The 18,395-nt window shown below is 51.7% G+C and overlaps 7 protein-coding genes across 7 annotated transcripts; 5 read left to right on the top strand and 2 right to left on the bottom strand.

The window, feature by feature from the left end:
* Positions 1 to 516: 516 nt before the first annotated feature.
* Positions 517 to 1,839, bottom strand: CkaCkLH20_05119 (uncharacterized protein; the record flags this gene model as incomplete). Its single annotated transcript, XM_038887838.1, has 4 exons — positions 517 to 890; positions 972 to 1,039; positions 1,090 to 1,207; positions 1,272 to 1,839. 4 exons carry the CDS (start codon positions 1,837 to 1,839, stop codon positions 517 to 519), a joined length of 1,128 nt encoding a protein of 375 aa, XP_038746880.1.
* A 1,594-nt stretch (positions 1,840 to 3,433) lies between these two features.
* CkaCkLH20_05118 (FAD binding domain-containing protein) lies at positions 3,434 to 5,238 on the top strand (the record flags this gene model as incomplete). The annotated part of the gene is made up of 5 exons (XM_038887837.1): positions 3,434 to 3,553; positions 3,639 to 3,947; positions 3,996 to 4,176; positions 4,242 to 4,680; positions 4,740 to 5,238. The coding sequence occupies 5 exons, from the start codon at positions 3,434 to 3,436 to the stop codon at positions 5,236 to 5,238; spliced, it is 1,548 nt and encodes a 515-aa protein (XP_038746879.1).
* A 590-nt stretch (positions 5,239 to 5,828) lies between these two features.
* CkaCkLH20_05117 (uncharacterized protein) lies at positions 5,829 to 6,752 on the top strand (the record flags this gene model as incomplete). Its single annotated transcript, XM_038887836.1, has 1 exon — positions 5,829 to 6,752. The coding sequence occupies one exon, from the start codon at positions 5,829 to 5,831 to the stop codon at positions 6,750 to 6,752; it is 924 nt and encodes a 307-aa protein (XP_038746878.1).
* Positions 6,753 to 7,848: 1,096 nt separating this feature from the next.
* On the bottom strand, positions 7,849 to 8,235 carry CkaCkLH20_05116 (urease accessory protein UreE; the record flags this gene model as incomplete). The annotated part of the gene is made up of 1 exon (XM_038887835.1): positions 7,849 to 8,235. The coding sequence occupies one exon, from the start codon at positions 8,233 to 8,235 to the stop codon at positions 7,849 to 7,851; it is 387 nt and encodes a 128-aa protein (XP_038746877.1).
* Positions 8,236 to 8,369: 134 nt separating this feature from the next.
* On the top strand, positions 8,370 to 9,197 carry CkaCkLH20_05115 (uncharacterized protein; the record flags this gene model as incomplete). Its single annotated transcript, XM_038887834.1, has 1 exon — positions 8,370 to 9,197. The coding sequence occupies one exon, from the start codon at positions 8,370 to 8,372 to the stop codon at positions 9,195 to 9,197; it is 828 nt and encodes a 275-aa protein (XP_038746876.1).
* Positions 9,198 to 11,455: 2,258 nt separating this feature from the next.
* CkaCkLH20_05114 (uncharacterized protein) lies at positions 11,456 to 12,484 on the top strand (the record flags this gene model as incomplete). Its single annotated transcript, XM_038887833.1, has 2 exons — positions 11,456 to 12,020; positions 12,078 to 12,484. 2 exons carry the CDS (start codon positions 11,456 to 11,458, stop codon positions 12,482 to 12,484), a joined length of 972 nt encoding a protein of 323 aa, XP_038746875.1.
* A 4,006-nt stretch (positions 12,485 to 16,490) lies between these two features.
* Positions 16,491 to 18,277, top strand: CkaCkLH20_05113 (sugar transporter; the record flags this gene model as incomplete). Its single annotated transcript, XM_038887832.1, has 5 exons — positions 16,491 to 16,662; positions 16,719 to 17,054; positions 17,107 to 17,462; positions 17,541 to 17,720; positions 17,777 to 18,277. 5 exons carry the CDS (start codon positions 16,491 to 16,493, stop codon positions 18,275 to 18,277), a joined length of 1,545 nt encoding a protein of 514 aa, XP_038746874.1.
* Between the last annotated feature and the right edge of the window lie 118 nt (positions 18,278 to 18,395).

The raw sequence follows: 18,395 nt of genomic DNA, 5'->3' as shown, positions 1-18,395 counted from the left end.
GTGCTAAAGAAGACAAAACCGACGGCATGAGTCAAACGGAGATGGCGCAAAAATAAGACGTGAAGGCGCGACTTGAAAAAGCCGGGGCGTTCGAGGGAGAAAATCAGGAAGAGTGCACCGCACAGTAAAATTCATACAGAAAAAATAAAGATTCTTCCTGATTGTGATATCTCGACCAAGTAACGTGTTGTTGTGATACATGCTTCTAGCCCTCCAAATTTGGAATGAATCTTTCCATGTTTATACTGATGAGCCTCTCAGGCGACTTGATGATGGCTACGATACTGTGGTGGATCTTTGAGTCTCTAAGGAGAAACTTGCCCACGTCTAAAGGGGGGACTCGACCTCGACGTTTCGTCGGATCGGAGCCTTGATCCATCATGAGTCTGAAAATAGCAAGAATAGGACCTATTTTTAAGTTTTCATATTCATAAATTTTCATAAAAATGAAATGTTTCTTTGATGTATTTGCTTCAGAAACCCGTCTGGAAGCTGTGAAACGTATGTACGGTTTATTCATCTATCCGCCAGTTCAATTTCTTCCTCGACTGACACACTGTTACCAGAGCGACCACTACGCTTGTCGTAGTCGATAGTGACTTCGGTCGTGCGCACGATGCCTTGAGGCAGCATACTGCGATCACTATCGGTGTCGTTCCCTGCGGGATCGTGATGATTGACTGTCCTCGAACGGCCGCCCGGCATGGACTGGTTCTGAAACTTGCTGAGATTGTCCGACCGGATATATGCGCCGGATGATGGGTACTCGGCTTCGCGCGTGCTTCGAATGTGTCGGACTAAGACGCGGAGAACGGGGATGCAGGCGGCGATGATGGTGACGTTTGGCTCGGCCATTGCCCACACGTGCATGATGCAAATTTTCCAGAAGACTGCGAGAGGAGAAAACATTTCGTGAGCTTCATGACATGGAATGCAAGAGCTTGGGACTTGAATGGGAGGTATTCGCTTACGATCTGGCGCGGACGTGTCCAGCATCACAATGCTTTGCACTGCTTTCATGACACCCATTACTCCAGCGCTTTTCGACGTCAGCTTAGAAATCTTTTGTTTCATGGCATTAGAACTCACAGCACTCCCATACTCATGGCGACCGCCACACCAATCTTCTCATGTTTCTTCATCTGCAACCCCAGGACGATTTTCCATGGTAAGAGGGCAAGAATGAAGTCGGACAGGGCTGAGTAGACTAAAGGATTGTTCGTTAGCAGCAGCCCAGGCTTTTGGACTTCAACACAGCGATGAATACATACATCCGCCAAATATTCCCAACGTAATTGCGTCCTCGGACTGCCAACAAGAAAGCGGAAGATGAGGGTTGTGATCCTCGTGGCCAGGTGGTTTGCAGATAGCTCTCCAAGTGAGAATGATGTGAACAACGAATTGAAGATTCATGGTCCCAACGAGGAACCAGATGACGTACTTCTGCCAGGGCGAGGCAATACGATGCAGCGTGACGGCAAACGAGGTCTTCGTCAGCGCCAAAGCGACCTTGTGGCAGTTGTCCCAGGAGTAGATAAAGGTGCTCATGGTCGGGGTGACGTTGTACGTCCTGGCAAATCCGAGGCGCATAAGCTCGCTCAGGAGAGCCTGCGAAGCGATGAGAAAGGCCCAGCCGGCGACGAGGAGCCAGTCATCCAGCCAGACCATCCATCGTACTCGGAATCCCTTGCAGTAGATGCGGAGGAAGAGGAAGATCGTGGAGACCGCGAGCATTGACCATCCCGGGGCGTTGATCAACACCGAAGGATCGCCATAGTTCTTCGGCGTCGGCATCGATGACACGGCTCCATCTCGCTGAAGAACAAATTGGTCCTGCATCGTTTTCGAGGCGCCAGAACGGACTCTGGGAGTTGTTCGAGTCACCAGATCTTGAAGAAGAAAGAAGCCGGCCACCTTAGAAGAGAACAGTAAGAGAAGAAATCACAAAAAACAAATGGAAAGCGGGAGAACGGGAGATCTCATTGCAAAAGCTTGACGGATGGCTCCAGTCACTTTCTTGGATAGGTCCGAGCAGGGATCTACTTCAACGTACATTGGAGAGCAAAGGTAAAGATGGTACGAGTTTTCTGGTTCCAAGTGCCAGGTTCTCAGTGGCGGCAAGACAAGGTTATTGTTCTGTTGCCTTCGGTCTAACATGGACTTTTGGTTCAATTTATTACGATATTAGGAAGGAGGGTATCAGGGATTGCCGTTTCTTACGCCGCGTGCATTTGTATTCATCTTTGATCTGTGCCGGCTTCATCGATATCAGGCTTGATACGGAACACCGAAAGGACGTTTAATTCAACATGTGAGATAAGCTTATTCTGTTTAGAGCCAGAATATGGTGAAGTTTTCGCCGCTTTCCGTCGTTCCTTTCGTCAAGACAGAGGCCAAAAACCACTCCTGAAGAGGAAGCACTTTGGCGGTGTTTCCAGTCTCTCCCAGCTCTTCATTAGTCTCTAAAGCCATTGATTTATGGGCCTAGGGCAGACAAGCGATGTGATCCGGAGATGTGATCCGGAGATACCCCAGCATCCCGTTGCAGGCCGTTTGTTGGTTCAGGGTTGTACAGAATGGACATTCTCCCGGCCGCATAAGTGGATCATCCCCCGTCTCAGCCCCATGAAGTTATTAATTACTACGCAGTACCAACACAAGCGAGTTCCTTTCCCTGTCTATGCGCTTAAAGCCGACTTCGACTTATTAGTCACTGCAACTTTCTAGACCGATGCCGTCTTGAAGTTGCACGATAGCTTCGAAACATGTAGCAATGCCTCTTCGTGAACGTTGAGAGTTGACTTCTTTTGCATTTGTTGAAGACTATATCTGATCGCTCCCGACATCCGGGATACAGTGTGCCGAGCATCTGTTGTTGTTGGCCACTCGGTTCTGCATGCCAAGCATCTCTCGCATCTATCCCAGTCATCAACCAACATGCTGTTGGTGCAAGGCACCGGCCTAACCATCCGCTTTCCGGCTGTAACGCCTGCAAGACGGTGGCACGGCATATTGCTCGCCACATTGGCGCACCAGTAGAAGCAAGTTTGTCCTGCAATTATGGAAGTTGTACGATACCCTGATCAAGTGCTCTCTCCAACCCAGTAGAACTTCCCTCGTACCCATGGGCCCAGCGACTTGGACCCAATTTCCCACAGCATTCTAGATTCTTTATCTCGATGAAAGTCAAATGAGAACCCTTGAATTATGGGTTCTCGCTTCGATGCACCTCGGTTTCGCTTTTCTTTCGTGCCAGTGCAATTGCTTTTGGAAGCATCACGGGAGACACGGAGCTGTCCACCCCTTTCTGAAGTCTTTAAGAATCGGTGATGTTCCCAAGTCAAGGTAGACGATTCTTGTTTGGGTAGGCTTTCTTCGGAGACTCATTCCACTCATTCACCTTCAATCTCTCGATTGTCTCTCCTTCACCAAGATGGCTCCCACTTCCACACTCGCCGCGGCTTTGCTGCTCTCGGGACTCGCAGCCGGTCAACTTGAAGTGGGCTTTCGGCCACAAGCCCGCCAGGCCCCGCCTGCCAGCGGCTACACAGGTGTATGAAACCCGGGCCCTACCTTCTCGGGGCCCCGACCCTCCGATCGGTGTCATCGAGATAACTGACTTGCTTTGATCCGAATAGTGCGATGCTCTCATCGCAGCTGGGCTTTCCGACCGTGTCTCGTTCCCCACCGACACGGAATACAACTCCAGCATCGCCTCCTACTGGTCTGCCACATCCCAAGCCCTTCACCCGTGGTGCATCGTCAAGCCCAACAACACCGAGGAGGTCTCCAGGGCGTTCTCCGCTCTCGTCAACACCAGCGCCGCCGGCAACTGGGACATTGCCATTCGTGGCGGCGGTCACTCTCACTTTGCCTCGAACAACGTGGCTCAGGGTGTCACCATCGACATGAGCCGCATGAACTCGGCGGTCTACAAGAACTGCAGTGTAAGTGCCGCGGCGTCTTTTTGTGACGGTAACTCAACATCTGCGAAGGGCACTGTATCCATCGGAGCCGGCGCCAGATGGGGAACCGTCTACAAGGAGATTGAAAAGTACGGCCAGACAGTCACCGGAGGTCGCGAGGGAAATGTTGGCGTTGCTGGCCTGACCCTCGGCGGCGGCGCGTCTTTCCACACCGGTGTTCGCGGATTCGCTTGCGATGACGTGAAGAATTGTATGTTACACCCCCATATCAGACTCTCAAGACAACCGGCCTTCAACAAGACTGACATTTCATAGACGAGGTCGTTCTTGCCGACGGTTCCGTCGTGAACGCCAACGCTGGCGAGAACCCGGACTTGTTCAAGGCGCTGAAGGGTGGCAGCAACAACTTCGGCATCGTGACGCGCTTCGACATGCAGACGTTTGCTGCGGCTCCGGGTGGTCTCTATGGAGGCTTGATCTTCATGGACTATGAGCACAAGGATGCCGTCATGAAGCAGTTTGTCAACCTGATCGAGACCAACGAGAAGCACCCAGAGGACACTGAGGTTGTCACATTTGCTTACTCCAGCGAGAGCTCTGCCCCTATGATTGCCGTCCAAGCCGTCAACACCGCTGGTGTCGCCAACTCGACGTCTTTCGCGCCGCTCGCTACCCTTCCTTCCTTTTTCGACGACAGGAAGAAGAAGACTTACGGCACTCTTATCACTGACCATACCATGGCCGGTGGAGCGAGGTATTTTCGTTTACGCCGTTGTGCATTGTCGCCTTGCTAACCACCGTGAAACTAAACAGAAACGTGTGGTTCTCTCTCTGCTTCCACAACGACATGGAGATCATGACCAAGATGGCCGAGCTCTACGACAAGCTTCTCGCCGAACTCCAACTTCTCATTCCGTCCCCGGACCTTCACCTCACTTTCGTCAGCCAGCCTCTGCCGAAGCACTTCGCGACCAAGGGCAGCGGCAACAACGTCTTGGGCCTCGACACCTCGTTGACGCACAACTCCATCATCTGGCTCGGCCAGGCACAGACGCGCACTGCTGATCAGGAGGCTTTGGCTCACACCAAGCTCGCGGCCGCGGCGGCCGAGCTTGAGGCATTTGCCGAGGGTAAGGGCATGGCAACCCCTTGGCGGTACCTCAACTACGTCAACCCTGCTCAGGACCCTATCAAGACGTACGGAGAAGAGAACGTCAAGTTTCTCAAGGATGTTGCGGCAAAGTACGATCCCACCGGTGTCTTCCAGACTAGGGTTCCTGGTGGCTTCAAGATTTCCAAGGTGTCCTTATAATAGTTAGGCTGCAATGGCGTGGCTAAGGGAGACAAGACCTAGCATTTGAAGCCCGATGCGCCGATTTCAAGTAAATCAGATGGCCCAGAAACCAGCTCTAGAGACTATAATTAAAAAACAGTTGAATTTCGGCCGCATTGTGCCGTTTTACAACTGTCGTTGTGCTCCTCAAGAGATATTGTATTCCCAATTCCATGGGTGATGATTTTCTCTGGGGAAAATGTTACCCAAACAGTCTTTAACAAAGAGCGTCTTCAGCTGCTTGTTTCGAACGCTTTAGCGTTGGTTGTGATGGCCTTTGAAGAGCCAGCAGAACAAAGAAGCCTTACTCTATGACCGGTAAGAAATCACAGTGAGCTTAGTATATATTAGCATGGACTTGTCTTCTCTGATGTAGTGGGAAATTCTTGTCTCTTCTTCCTTCTAACTTTTCAAGATCACACATTACTCACAATACTATTGCTCTTCCCGGGTCTACCCTGGGTATACGAGAAAGACTTCAATTCATTCAAACCTTTGCAATGCTTCATTCCAATCTACCAGACTGGTTTCGACGCGCTACAGTCTGGTGGGTTACAAATCGGTGGGATATGAATTCCGGGGGACCACAAATTCCCGGTCACCTCTTTGACGAAGACATATCCGATGTTTCCGACATGTCTAGCAATGTCGATGAGGATGACTCGGACGAATGTAGCTATGCCAGCGACACGTCGAACAATGACGAGTTCCCCGACACATTCAGAGACGATTACCACCACCTACGTGTCGAGAGCTACCTCTTTAAGTACAATGATTTCAAGGAGCAACGGGAGAAACGAAAGAAGAAGCTGCGTCTCACTAGGCGCCGAGACAAAGAGCGTGAAAACAAACTGAAGGAGGTCATGTTGCCGAAAATGCTTCAATACCAGGAGAGAAAGGTCTCGCAGATCCAAAACGCCATCAGGGCCATCAACGAGTCGCAAGCTGACGGAGAAATGAACCCACTGGAGAACCTCAAAAACATACATTACATCTACGATTTATATTCTTCTCGGCAATGTCGATGGCTTGAAGACTTCGAATTTCCCGTTGGCCATCAAATATGCCTACCGAGACCTAAGCCTGCTCCTTGTCCAGTCACTTCCAACCTCGAAGAACCGAACGACCTCAGCAAGGGCCTCGTAACGACCGTCAATGGTTTTATCACTCTTAGTGAAGCTTACTGCGACCTCGATGCATTTTACCACCCACAGCACCCCGGAGAAATCATGATCGATGCATGGACGACCGATGGCTCTACCGGTGTTAAACGGGAGCGTGTTCACATGGATTTGATCTTCCTCAATGACACATATCTGGAGCTCAGGCTGCCTGCGCATGCAGTCTATGGACTACAGGACGAGCGAGGTTCTACGCCCCGGCCTCCGAACGCACCACTTTGGTTTGAATTCTACGGCGAGCGGCAAACCCTTGAAACTCTGCGGCAACGAGATGCAGATAGCAAAGAACTGTACACAGACTATGTTTATTAGTAAACCCCTGAGGCACGCTAGACGGAATCATTTTGCCTCTCCGTATTGCGCGTTAGAGTTTCTTGATTGGTGTAGCAGCTGCTGTTGTTCTTTCAATTTCAAATACGCCTAATTGCGCGTTATTCATCTGATTAAAGTATATCGCTTCTGAATGTTTACTCAGACATGTATGGCTTTTCAGTGTCCATCAGCTTCAACTGACTGTGGAGAATTCTTTGACATGCAGAAAATCATCCAACAGCGTAAAGCCAAGTCGCGAAAATGCGCAATATGTTGGAGCAACCCGCCAGGACTTCAACCTTGGGAGCGAGGCTGTTCACGCCACTGAAGCACCTGAAAACCTGTTGAGAGTGCCCGGCATTTGGATGTCGACATCAGTACGTATTCTTCATCACTTATAGTGAGTTTAATATTGAAGTTTAAAAAGTAACCGCTGCATTGTATTATTGGATGGCGGAATTTGAATTTGCATGGATAAGCCGTGCTTGATTGGACTTCGACGGAGGAAGGTTTGTCCTCTGTTCGAGCTGGTTGAAAGAGGGAAAAGGTTCCGTGGCGTCTCGAGCAATTGAAAGCTCCAGCCCGTCATTTCCAATGACATGGTACCGAAAAAGGACCAGATTTTTGACGAGAGAGAGAGAACTCCTGAATTCCAACATCGTCATGGCATTTTCTCTCGAGAACCGGGCAAATTGATCTTGCCAAGCATTCGGGAGTTGTTACGGACTATCACTCGACAAACACCCCCTGCCGTGCCATCGCGTCTGATTTCAACAAAGGGCATCTATGAGCCAATGGCGCTCACTATCCGCACTTAAGTTTAAGTTTGACGTTACTAGGATCGATCGCCGAGCAATGTGGCACTGAGCAACAAAACAAATCATGAGATCAATCGCCAGGGATGCGCGTCGCCCACGTGACCTCGCGTTCCAACGAGCGGGGTATCTGTGCAAATATATAGTTCGCCGCGCGTTCCGGCCCTTTTGGCTTGGAAACCTGGTCTCAACTCCATTCGAATCAGTCTCACGCCTTCTCGACCGCACATTTCTTTGTTACTTTCCCCCCTTAACTGACTGAAAATCTGTTCTGGCTGCCATCATGTTTCGAGGTGGCGAATGGGCCGAACGGGGCGAACGTGGTGGTCGTGGTGGATGGGGTGGCCGTGGAGGTTGGGTTGACCGAGGTGGTCGAGGTGGCCGTGGTGATCGTGGTGACCGCGGTGGATGGGGTGGCCGTGGAGGCTGGGTTGACCGAGGTGGTAGAGGTGGCCGTGGTGACCGTGGTGATCGTGGAGGCTGGGTTGACCGAGGTGGTCGAGGTGGCCGAGGTGGCGGCCGTGGTGATCGTGGTGACCGAGGTGGTCGTGGTGGCCGAGGTGGCAGGGGTCGTTATCAGCCTCCCGCTCGACCGGAACGACGCCGCCCTGAGTGGTATTATCGCTACTTGCGTTGGGACCTAACCGGTGATCGGGGATCACCACCAGGGAGCATCTTCGACGAGGACCTCTCAAGCCTCTCAACTGAAAGCGTCTCAAGTGAGGAGGTTGAATGCACTTGCGATAGTGACGTCTCCGATTGCGAATGTGAGGCAAACGCCACTCCCAGTCCCGAACCATCCCTGGATTCATTGGACAGCGGAAGCGACGCAGATGGCTTCGCCGTGGCCAAGATGCAGCGCGACGCCCGTAAGCGTGAGTTGCGCGATTTGAGATTGAAGGAGGAAAAGGAGAAAAAGGAGATGGAAGAGGGCATTGAAAAGACTCTCGAGCACGAGAAAAAGAAAGTTTCGGAAATCGAGGCAGCCATAAGAGCGCTGCAGAAGTCCACGCCGAAGGATGCCAAAACACCCATCAACGTCAAGCCGGGTTTCTACAACCTGTACTCAGTTCGCCACTGCCAGTTGATGAGACCGGCCAAGATTCACTACGGAAACTCCCTGAGCTTATACGAGAATATGGGTGATGGCTCCAAAAACAACAGCAACGAGGGAGACTATGAGCCCTGGGGCGACATAGAGTTGGACAATGGTTCAGTCAGTGAACCCGAGGTTTGTGAGTTCAAGCCTTTCGACATTCCGAAGTTCTCAGGGAAAGTGAAGCTTCCCACAAACAGACGGGGAGGGGGTGAGACGGTCGAAATCACTTTCCACAACGAGGAGTACATTGAGTTGAAACTACACGCCGATCTCATCTTTAAGCTTGCGGATGGTGAAGACCGACTCGATTTGTCTGAAGGCCACACCGATGACACGCCATACTATCACTTCTTCGGCGCCCAGCGAACCCCAGACAGAGCTAGGGAGGAGCGAGAGGAGTTGCAGCGACAGGAAATTGAGGCGAGAGCGCGCTATGAGCGCAACAGATCCCCCTCGCCAAGAGACACTTGGTTTGAGAACAATCACTTTATGGGAGCATACTACGACCGTAGGTATGCGGAGTCCTGGTGAGTTCGATCCCATCCCAAGCAGCCCAGCTTTGTGACCTATTACCGTACGCGATGGCTTGTGATGCTAGCATGCTCGTGGAGAAGTCTTTTATGTGGCCGAACGTTTGCTGACGTCTTCGATCACAGGTTTTGATTTATGTCAATGATCGATGTCGGACAAGACGCGGAATGATCCGTAGTAATAGGACCTTTGTCATTTCAATCCACACGTCGATAGCTATCTAGTACCTCATGATAGTTCAAACCAGACCGGCGACCTGGCCTATAAAGAACATCAAGGTGACCTAGATGACTTCCTTAGTTGTGGTCATCGTATGACGACTTCCTGCACACCTACTCGGAATACTTCCAAGGTTAGCGGATGAGAGTACGTGTTATTTAACTGCGATGATAAGGAATAACGCATGGATCAAGATTGTCGACCTTGTGACCTTTCGGCACGTCCTCCAAAGGAGAGGCTGAGTAGCTGGAACATGAACTGAGAAGAATTCTTGCCTATAATGTTTATGCTAAAAGCATCGAAGTCGCTTCAAAAGTTGGCCATCTCACTCTTGACGGATCTCAGACAATATCAAGAGCTTACACTGAAGTCATGGGGCTGAGATTGGCAGCGATAACAAGTCTGTGACAGATGACAAGACGAGCCAAACCAGCATTGGTCTATCGGACATTTCTGCGAAACCCGAAACTTTTATTGGCAGGATGCTGACGAGACACAATGGATGACATCTGTGGCTCCCGTCCGTGGGAGTAACATGAGTGCACTATGCACGCCATGTTAATCACGGCATCGGAATCCCGCGTCCAATTTCACCCACCTACGTCCGCTAGTTTTCCCCCCTTACTGATGCTCATCATCCGTTCTCCGGCCACTTTTCTTCGGAGCCCCTTATTTCTTCCCCCATCTCGGTACGCTGACTGAGCTCGAGGACACATGAGTCGGGCGGTCCAAGTGCCGGCTCTCGGCACCGCCTAGCGCGGGCTTCGGGAGCCGGCACCGGTTTAAACCTTTTCGGGGTAAGATGATTTGGAGCCAGGCACAGCCTCTAGAAAATCATGATCTACGCTAGAACCGCAGGCCTTGCCCTCGTTTTCCAACCCCCTTTATGTAGTATTCGATCTCTCAGCTTGACAGCGCCTCCCTCTTTGGACTAAAAACAGCTCAACCCCACGCGATCTCGTGTTTGCATTTGTTGTTTCCCCATTCCACGTGAGGTTGCGCTTCGAGCTGTGCCCGACATCTGCTGTCTTGATGATACCTGCATGCAGGGGCGGGTCTGGACCCAGCTCACAGATCTGGCTGCCTCTCTCTCAAACAGGGACTTACATCGGACAGCATGCGCGAGTGAGTGTTGTGAGTTTCGCCCCAAGATGCACATGTCTGGCGTCTTGGCCTCTGATGTATTGCCTGAGACGAAGGGGGAAAGAAAAGCCTAAAACTCCCTCGGACGGAGGCCCAACGTGTCCGTTTTATCTATTGGACGGTCACGAAGCACACGACACCCCCGACAACTCGTCGTCTGCCCGTGGCCCCAATCCCAGATATTGATCGTTGGCCTCAAGTGCCGGATGCCGAGAACACCGTTCGTGGATCATCATCATCAGGCCATGCAGCAAATAAGCAGGGACGAAAAAGAAACAATCTCCCCGCATGCCCTTTGTTCCATCTTTGTAACGCACCTAAACCCCGCGGCCAAATCAAAACGTTTCCAACCCCCTAAAACGGGTTTGACGGCACAGTTCAGACTTTTTTCGACGATTGGGTTGCCCGGCGTCCTTGTCGCCAGGGATACATACACATTGTTAGACGGGACTCGATAGGGCAGGGCGGCGCAAGGGGCCGGGGGGAAGAGGAGGACTAGTCGTCTCGGTTGGCCTCCCATAGTTCACGAAAGTGTCTGAAGCGACCGGCGGCCGAAGCTCTAAGCACGGATCCCGCGGCCACACAAGAATGCGCCTGACGCCTGGCACCTCGTCCTCGCGCGCCGCAGAAGCTATTAACCCGTTGAGACGCTCGTAATAACGGACGAAGGCGCTCATTTCATTCCTTTCAGATTAGCGCTGATGCGCTCTAGGTGAACATCGGTCTTTTTTGGTGTTTTATTTTCGTCCCGAATTTTTTGTCAGCGCCCCCCTGACGATGCGGTTTTGTTTGTTATATACTCGGTAGCCGCACCTGGAGTTTGTAAGACATCGAATGAGACTGGTTCACGCCACGACAACCCACCAAGACGCCCTCCACACACCACACTCGCTGCCATGGCGCCACTACTACAGGCCCTTCAGGGCAGGGCGAATCTGCCAAAGATCGAAACAATTCAAAACGGGCCGATCTCAGGTCTTCTGGCATTCGGGTCACTGCTCCTCGTCTCCAGCGTCATCGTCGTGGTCCTGATCGCCAACATCCTCGAGAGATGGCTTCTTCGCAAGGTCTATGGGGAAGTCTACATGAACCTGGAACGACCTGAGAACGAGAAGCGAAGGCGGTCATTCACTTACTACCATGTCGGCGCCATCGTCATGTTCGCCCTCCTCTGCATCGGCATCTACCCCGTCATGCGTTTCCTCGTAGGCAGTGCTGGTTTGGCGACTCCCGTGGTCCAGGGACACCGCCTGCGAATCGGAGACATGCTCTTCACGGTATCTCAGACGTACTGCGCGTACTACGTTTTCGAACTCTGCTATCGCACCCAGTTCGCGAGTCCGTTAAGCATAGCCCATCACATCGGACTTCTGGCCATTACGCAGACTTCTCTTTCTCTTTTCGGCAACTTCGTTCAGCACCCTGAGGCGACGATAGAATTCTACATGTGCATGGTCTGGGGTGAGTGATGTTCTCCAATGTCAATTGAGCCATTCAAACTGACGCGTATTGTTCTAGGCGCTTTTGATGTTGTCGTCGAACTTCCAATCTACGTTTCCATGATTGTGTGGCGAGCGAGGCGAAGTGACCACTACCTACTCTCGAACATCGCATTTGGCTGCTTCGGGTGGGTTCTTCTGGGAGCCGCTCTCGAGACTTCGGTCACGATATACCTCCTCCACCGCTCGTGGGACCGCTGGGGACGCGTCTGGAGAGTTGTGACGCCATTGATCTTCTCTCTGTGGATCACAACACAGCTCTACGGCGCTTCTAGACTCTATGCGATGGCCAAGTCAGAACGAAGGAAGTCCAACAAGGGCTCGAAGCAAACAGGCGTCGTTGAACCGATTTCAGAACTTCCAGGATCGGCCAATGAGATCGCAACACCGGGTCAAGAGGAGGAACCCAAGCCCAAGGTTGTGTGAAGAGCGAGAATTGCCTGAAACGCAGCTTTTCGACTTCGGGACCGCCGATCGGGTTCCGGCAGCAACATCACAGTCACTTGGGAAGACATTCTGTTGGCATGCATCGAGTACGGGTCATCGAATCCACCATGCAGCCCGACCGAAGGAGACCCTTCAGACCGGTCGTGCACGCCGCCGGCGACAGGAACTAGAGGGTCAATAGCTCCCGTTTCGGATTTAAGGCGAAGTCATCGGACGAGGCACCAAACGAAATTCGACACGCCATGATGGTGTGAGCTAGTCATGGACGGGTAAGACCGGATCGACACTTGTTCGTTCGGTCTCGAGTCGTGCGGGGAGGACAAAGCGAGCTATCGGGTCGCAAGCGCACGGCCTGACCTAAAGATCGATCCGCCGGAAGTTTGGTGGACGCTCAAGCCCTTCGAGTGATGGAACGGGAGAAAAAGGACAGAGGAAGGTGTTAGAGAGGAGGCACTCAGATGCATTGCATATGAATTTCAGCGATTTAGCGTAGCGATGCATGTACAAGTCCACGGCGGTTTGGATTCAAATCCCGCGCCGGACAAGTTATAATCAATAATTGAAATAATGCACACATACAATCATCATGGACTACCTCAATGAACGTCCAAAAGACTCCAACCAGGTGACTCAAGCGCACTGAAGGCACGGGGTCAAGTACATACGATCCAGAGACGTGAAACCCTTGCGAATTCGATTTTAGGTGAACGTCAACGTACGATGAGTGTCCGTTCGCCATCGAGCCGCAATGCAAGCGTCGTCGAAGTCAACCGAAGTGTGCCATGTGATGCCAAGCATTGCCAAGAGATGTCAGAAAGTGCCAAGCCACGCCAATAGTCAGCCAGCTGAGATGCGTTCTTCCAGATCTTGAACGGAGGCCACGGGCCGCATGAGCCGGCATATGAGGGTGGCTGGTGCCACGAGTCTAAGCCGTCAGACATTCAACGTCAGTCGGAACAGCTAGGTCGGCGGCTTACTGATTGATGACAGCTGGGCACCGGAGAACTTTTGCTGACCGCATCACCTGCAGCCAGTCCGTCCCAGGCAGCCAGATATGGTCTGGGGTTAGGATTGGGGGACACGACAGCATCGTATGTGCGTCAAGGCATCGTGGCAGTGCAAGCTTAATTCTGGAAAGCCTTCCATACGTGGCACAAGTTCGCCATCTGCTTCCTATGTACACGTCCGTTAGTCTTTCCGCGCTTAGCTTGGTCGTGTAAGTTGAGTCCAACGCATCCTCCAGGCTCAGCCACGGAAGGCTGGTCAAGCTCATCTAACCGGGCCATAGGGCTGAGAAGGAAGGATAAGTCTTTCTTCCTTGCGTACAATTGAGGAAAAACAAACGCAGATGTGAGTAAACAAGTAAGCTGAACTCTGAGCTTCCTGGCAATCTGATTACATTGAAGTTCTCAGGACAGATTTCAATCAGTCAGCCACGAAGGAGCACCGCGATTTAGTTCTAATGTGACATGTTCAGAGAACGGTCCAACAACATTTTACCATAACCTTCTAGGCCAAGACATGTCGATCCTATTGAGCTTGTGAATGGTGTTTCAACCTGTTGTTGGGGGTATTAATCAAGCCTGACGTTGTATGTGATGTGTCTCCAATACATACCGCTAGACTACTTTCTTAGAAGAAGCACTGTAGAGATAAATGAGATCGATATTGCCTCCACGAGATGCGTAAGAATTCTTCAAAAATATAGCATTTTCACGTACGCTAGTAGGGTTAAGTTATCTATAGCTAAAAGCTATTAAATAATGAACATAAATCTGCTTTAATCCCTATCTCAGCATATTTACAGTGTTAGAGAAGACTGTCTAAGATACAAAAATCAACAAACCAGTCATGGAAACAAAAATACAGAGAAAAAGCCAAAAAGTGAAGCTGAATGCTATCAATCGCTGACGGGAATTGAGCCCGACGTGGGGGTCGAACCCACAACCTTGAGATTAAGAGTCTCACGCTCTACCGATTGAGCTAGCCGGGCGATTGGAAGCACCCAGCTGGATTGTTGACGAGAACGGGCATGGAATTGAATTTGAAGGGTTGGTGTATGTGAGTGGGTTTGTGGGCTAGGTTTTGAAGAGATTTTTCTCCGGACCCGCAACGGACTCCCATCATGCGCACCTCCCAGACCATCCATACCTTCACAGGCCCAGTTTGTAAAAATGGAGTGATTTAGTTAATATTCTCAGTAAATATGGGTTCCAGGTTGCTAAAATGACTACAGATGCTTATTCATATAAGACTTGCCGTGAAAATCTGATGAGGTGATGCCGATATGTTGCTTTTGATTCTTGAAGTCTCTGAGAGAGCCTTGGATTAAGGTGAAATATCAACGCACCATGAGGGCATGAAAGGGGCAATCTCATGTGTCCAACGTTCTATAATATGTAATAAGCTGTTTGATTTTTTCGGAGACTTGTCTCAAACTTCGAGCCTGGGGCTTGGTGATCAAATCTAGCCAGAGACCCCAAACTCACCGTTTCTGCCGGGAAACAATATGTACACATGTCGGCAAGAAGTTCAAATTTCATGCCACATTGAATAGTCTCTCAAAGTTGTGTATAGTATGCGTCTCTAGTGTCGAAATCAATCAGGCCATCTCAAAAATCATGTCGGCAGGACAAGGAGTGAATGATGGATGTATTCAGAGCCTCACCGTGATGCTTGACCTTTCGTTGACCGTATTCTTCCACGTGGTCTAGTAACTTTGCATCTGCTCTCTCTCTTAAATTGCATGTTATTCTCGTATTCTCTCATTGGCCTACCTAAGCCTCGCCTCTACATTTCTATGTTCTCATAGCCGTCATACATAAAACAACACGTATGCCGAAACAAAGTACACATACATCAGCATTGATTCGGGCCTACGAAAACTTTGAGACAAGACTTTGTGGGACAATGCATAGATGTGATCAGGTAACGCATACGATGATCGTTCATCTGACATGAGGCTGCTTTTCAGTCAGCCACTAACATGAATGCACAGGATCGTTCTTTTCAGAAGACAAGCTATCACCATCGTGTCGTCAGTAAAAGTGAAAATGAGATTTTATTGAGGTTCATAATATCTTAGCGAGTTAAGATATGGCTCTTATTGAAGACAGTATTCGTCAAGTATGATTTAACACAATATGGAGTTGCGAGAGCTCACGGCGAAGCGATCGTTTCACCAAGTCTTGTCACGTGTTCACATGCCACTGAACTTACATCTAAAGGTAGTGATACATGTTCTTTAATGGCATGGCCGTCTCGCAATGATGACTTTGATTGAGACGTTGTGAGGTTAGGTCTGAACTTGGCAGTCAACGGCATCATTTCAGCGTTCAGCACAACTCAATGACGGCAATTAAGAACTCATAACATCGCAACTATCACCATTAAAGCATTAACCGCGGGCCGTCAACCCGTAGACCAGTGCAAAGCCACATCCATCTCACCGAGGTAACGAGTCAGTTTCTGCTGGGAATCCGAAGCGCTCGGTTTTAGAAGAGGAAGGGGCAGCCGCAAGTCCCTCTTGGCAACAGGCCGTGGCACGCCCGCATTCTTTCTCCAACTTCCCCACGCGCCTCTATCCCCCACAAATCCACCGAGATCAAACCATGGATCTGGGGAACCTGCCATCCAGGGGAAGATCGCGGCACAAGAGCTCACAATGTTCTTCACGAAGACGCTTGATTGGCAACGACACCGGCCCACATCCGAGTCGCATGAACCGTTGGCCACGCGGGGTGTCTCCTGCCATGAGCAACGTATTATCCGAAGTAGAGGCGGTGACACCCATCTCCCTGTAAGTCAGACTATGGGGTACGTCGGCCGCTGCCAAGATGATACACCAGCGGCATGTTCACCGAGATGTTTTAAGAACCACCGCTCGCCCGCTCCTCTTGTAGAAGTTCTGCCACAGCTGGAGACGCGTTCTCGACAACGTCCCATCTTCCTCTAACATCCTTACCACGGCCTAATATCCCGCAAGATGGGCCGCCAAAATTCAGCAAACGCAAAGGTCGTCGGCGCCGAGCTGGCGGCCGTCCTTCCGGACATCGGCCCTTGGTACAAACAGCCTCATATCCTTCGCCTCAACCTATGCGTCATCTCAATCATGATGTGCGCTTCAGCCAACGGATATGACGGCTCCATGATGAACGGTACGACTGTCTCCAATCACACAAAGCCCGATACTATCGGTACTAATACGCAGCAGGCTTGTTGGCGTTGCCCCAGTGGCACTCCTTTATGAACCAGCCCACCGGTCCTTGGCTCGGCTTCGTCAACGCGGCCTACTCTCTCGGAAACGTCCTCGTCTACCCGATCTCTGCGTGGGTTTGCAACAAATACGGCCGGAAAATGGGCATCTACATCTCTTGGGGATTCCTTGCTCTGGGTTCAGCTCTACAGACGGCGGCCCCCAACGACGGAGCCTTCGTGGCAGCGCGCTTCATCATCGGTTGCGCCTCCGGTTTCTTCCTCTCAGCCCCTCTTCTTATCACTGAGAACGCGTATCCAACTCACCGTGGAGTCGTCTCAGCTCTGTACAACTGTGAGTGATACTTTCATACCCTTCTCCCCGGGAGGTTTGCTCATGACATCAGGTATGTGGTACGCCGGTGCCGTCGTCGCAGCATGGGCGACCTTCGCAACCCGAAACCTCGATGAGTGGTCCTGGAGAATGCCATCACTCCTCCAAATCGCCCTACCCATTCTCTCCGCCCCGGGCCTCCTCATGATCGGCGAGTCGCCCCGTTGGCTCGTATCAGTAGACCGCGTCGACGAGGCCAGGCTCGTCATCGCCAAAGCCCACGCCGGCGGCGACGTCCACTCCCCGCTCGTCAACTTCGAAATGATGGAGATCGAGGAGACAATCCGGGCTGAGAGGGAGGCTCACTCCGCGACGACTTGGGCCGACCTCTACAGCACTCCCGGAAACCGCCACAGACTCTTCATTTCCGTCAGTTTGGGTGTTTTTGCTCAATGGATAAGTCTCTCCGTCTCTTGTGGGCGGTTCCGTCTCGGCTAACACTCATAGTACTGTGGTGTTGGTGTTATCTCGTATTACCTGGCTCTCGTGCTGTCGTCCGTCGGCATCAAGTCCGTCGACGACCAGACTCTCATCTCAGCCTGCATCCAGATCTGGAACCTCATCTGCGCGACCAGCGCCGCCATCCTGGTCGACAAGGTCGGAAGACGAGCGTTATTCTTAGCATCCGTAAGAGTCCCCCACCCCTATTCACCTTATTACTGTCGCTGACAAGCACCTCACAGGGCACGATCATGCTCATCTCCTTCACCATCGTGACCGGCCTCTCCGGCAGCTTCGCCAGCACCGGCAACGCCCCGACCGGCACGGCCGTGATCCCCTTCCTCTTCATCTTCTACCTCGGCTACGACATCGCCCTGACGCCCCTCATGGTCTCCTACCCCGTCGAGATCTGGCCCTACCGCCTGCGCGCCAAGGGCCTCACCGTCGCCCTCATGGTCTCCCTCGCCTGCGTCTTCTTCAACACCTTCGTCAACCCCATCGCCCTCGAGTCCATCGCCTGGAAGTACTACTTCGTCTTCCTCGCCGTCCTCGTCGTCATGCTCGTCAGCGTCTGGTTCGGGTACCCCGAGACCCGCGGCCGCACCCTCGAGAACGTCGCGTTCCTCTTCGACGGCGACGAGGCCGAGGTCGGCACCGGCACCGCGTCCAGCGCGCTCAAGCAGGCGGACAACGCGCGATTCGGGGAGGTCGCGCATGTGGAGGAGAGCGACGAGAAGAGGTAGCGAGTGTGGAGATGGCTTGGTCTGGGGTATGGGGTCATGATGCAGATGGCTTGGCGTGGATGCGACGTTAGCATGGGTTCTTCAACAATCACGCTTTTTTATGAGAAGTCTCTTTTCC

Source organism: Colletotrichum karsti, assembly GCF_011947395.1.
Source record: "Colletotrichum karsti strain CkLH20 chromosome Unknown Scaffold14, whole genome shotgun sequence".
NCBI classification, from domain to species: Eukaryota; Fungi; Ascomycota; class Sordariomycetes; order Glomerellales; family Glomerellaceae; genus Colletotrichum; species Colletotrichum karsti.
Note: the sequence above shows the minus strand (reverse complement) of the source record. Positions and strands in the feature narration are given on the sequence as shown.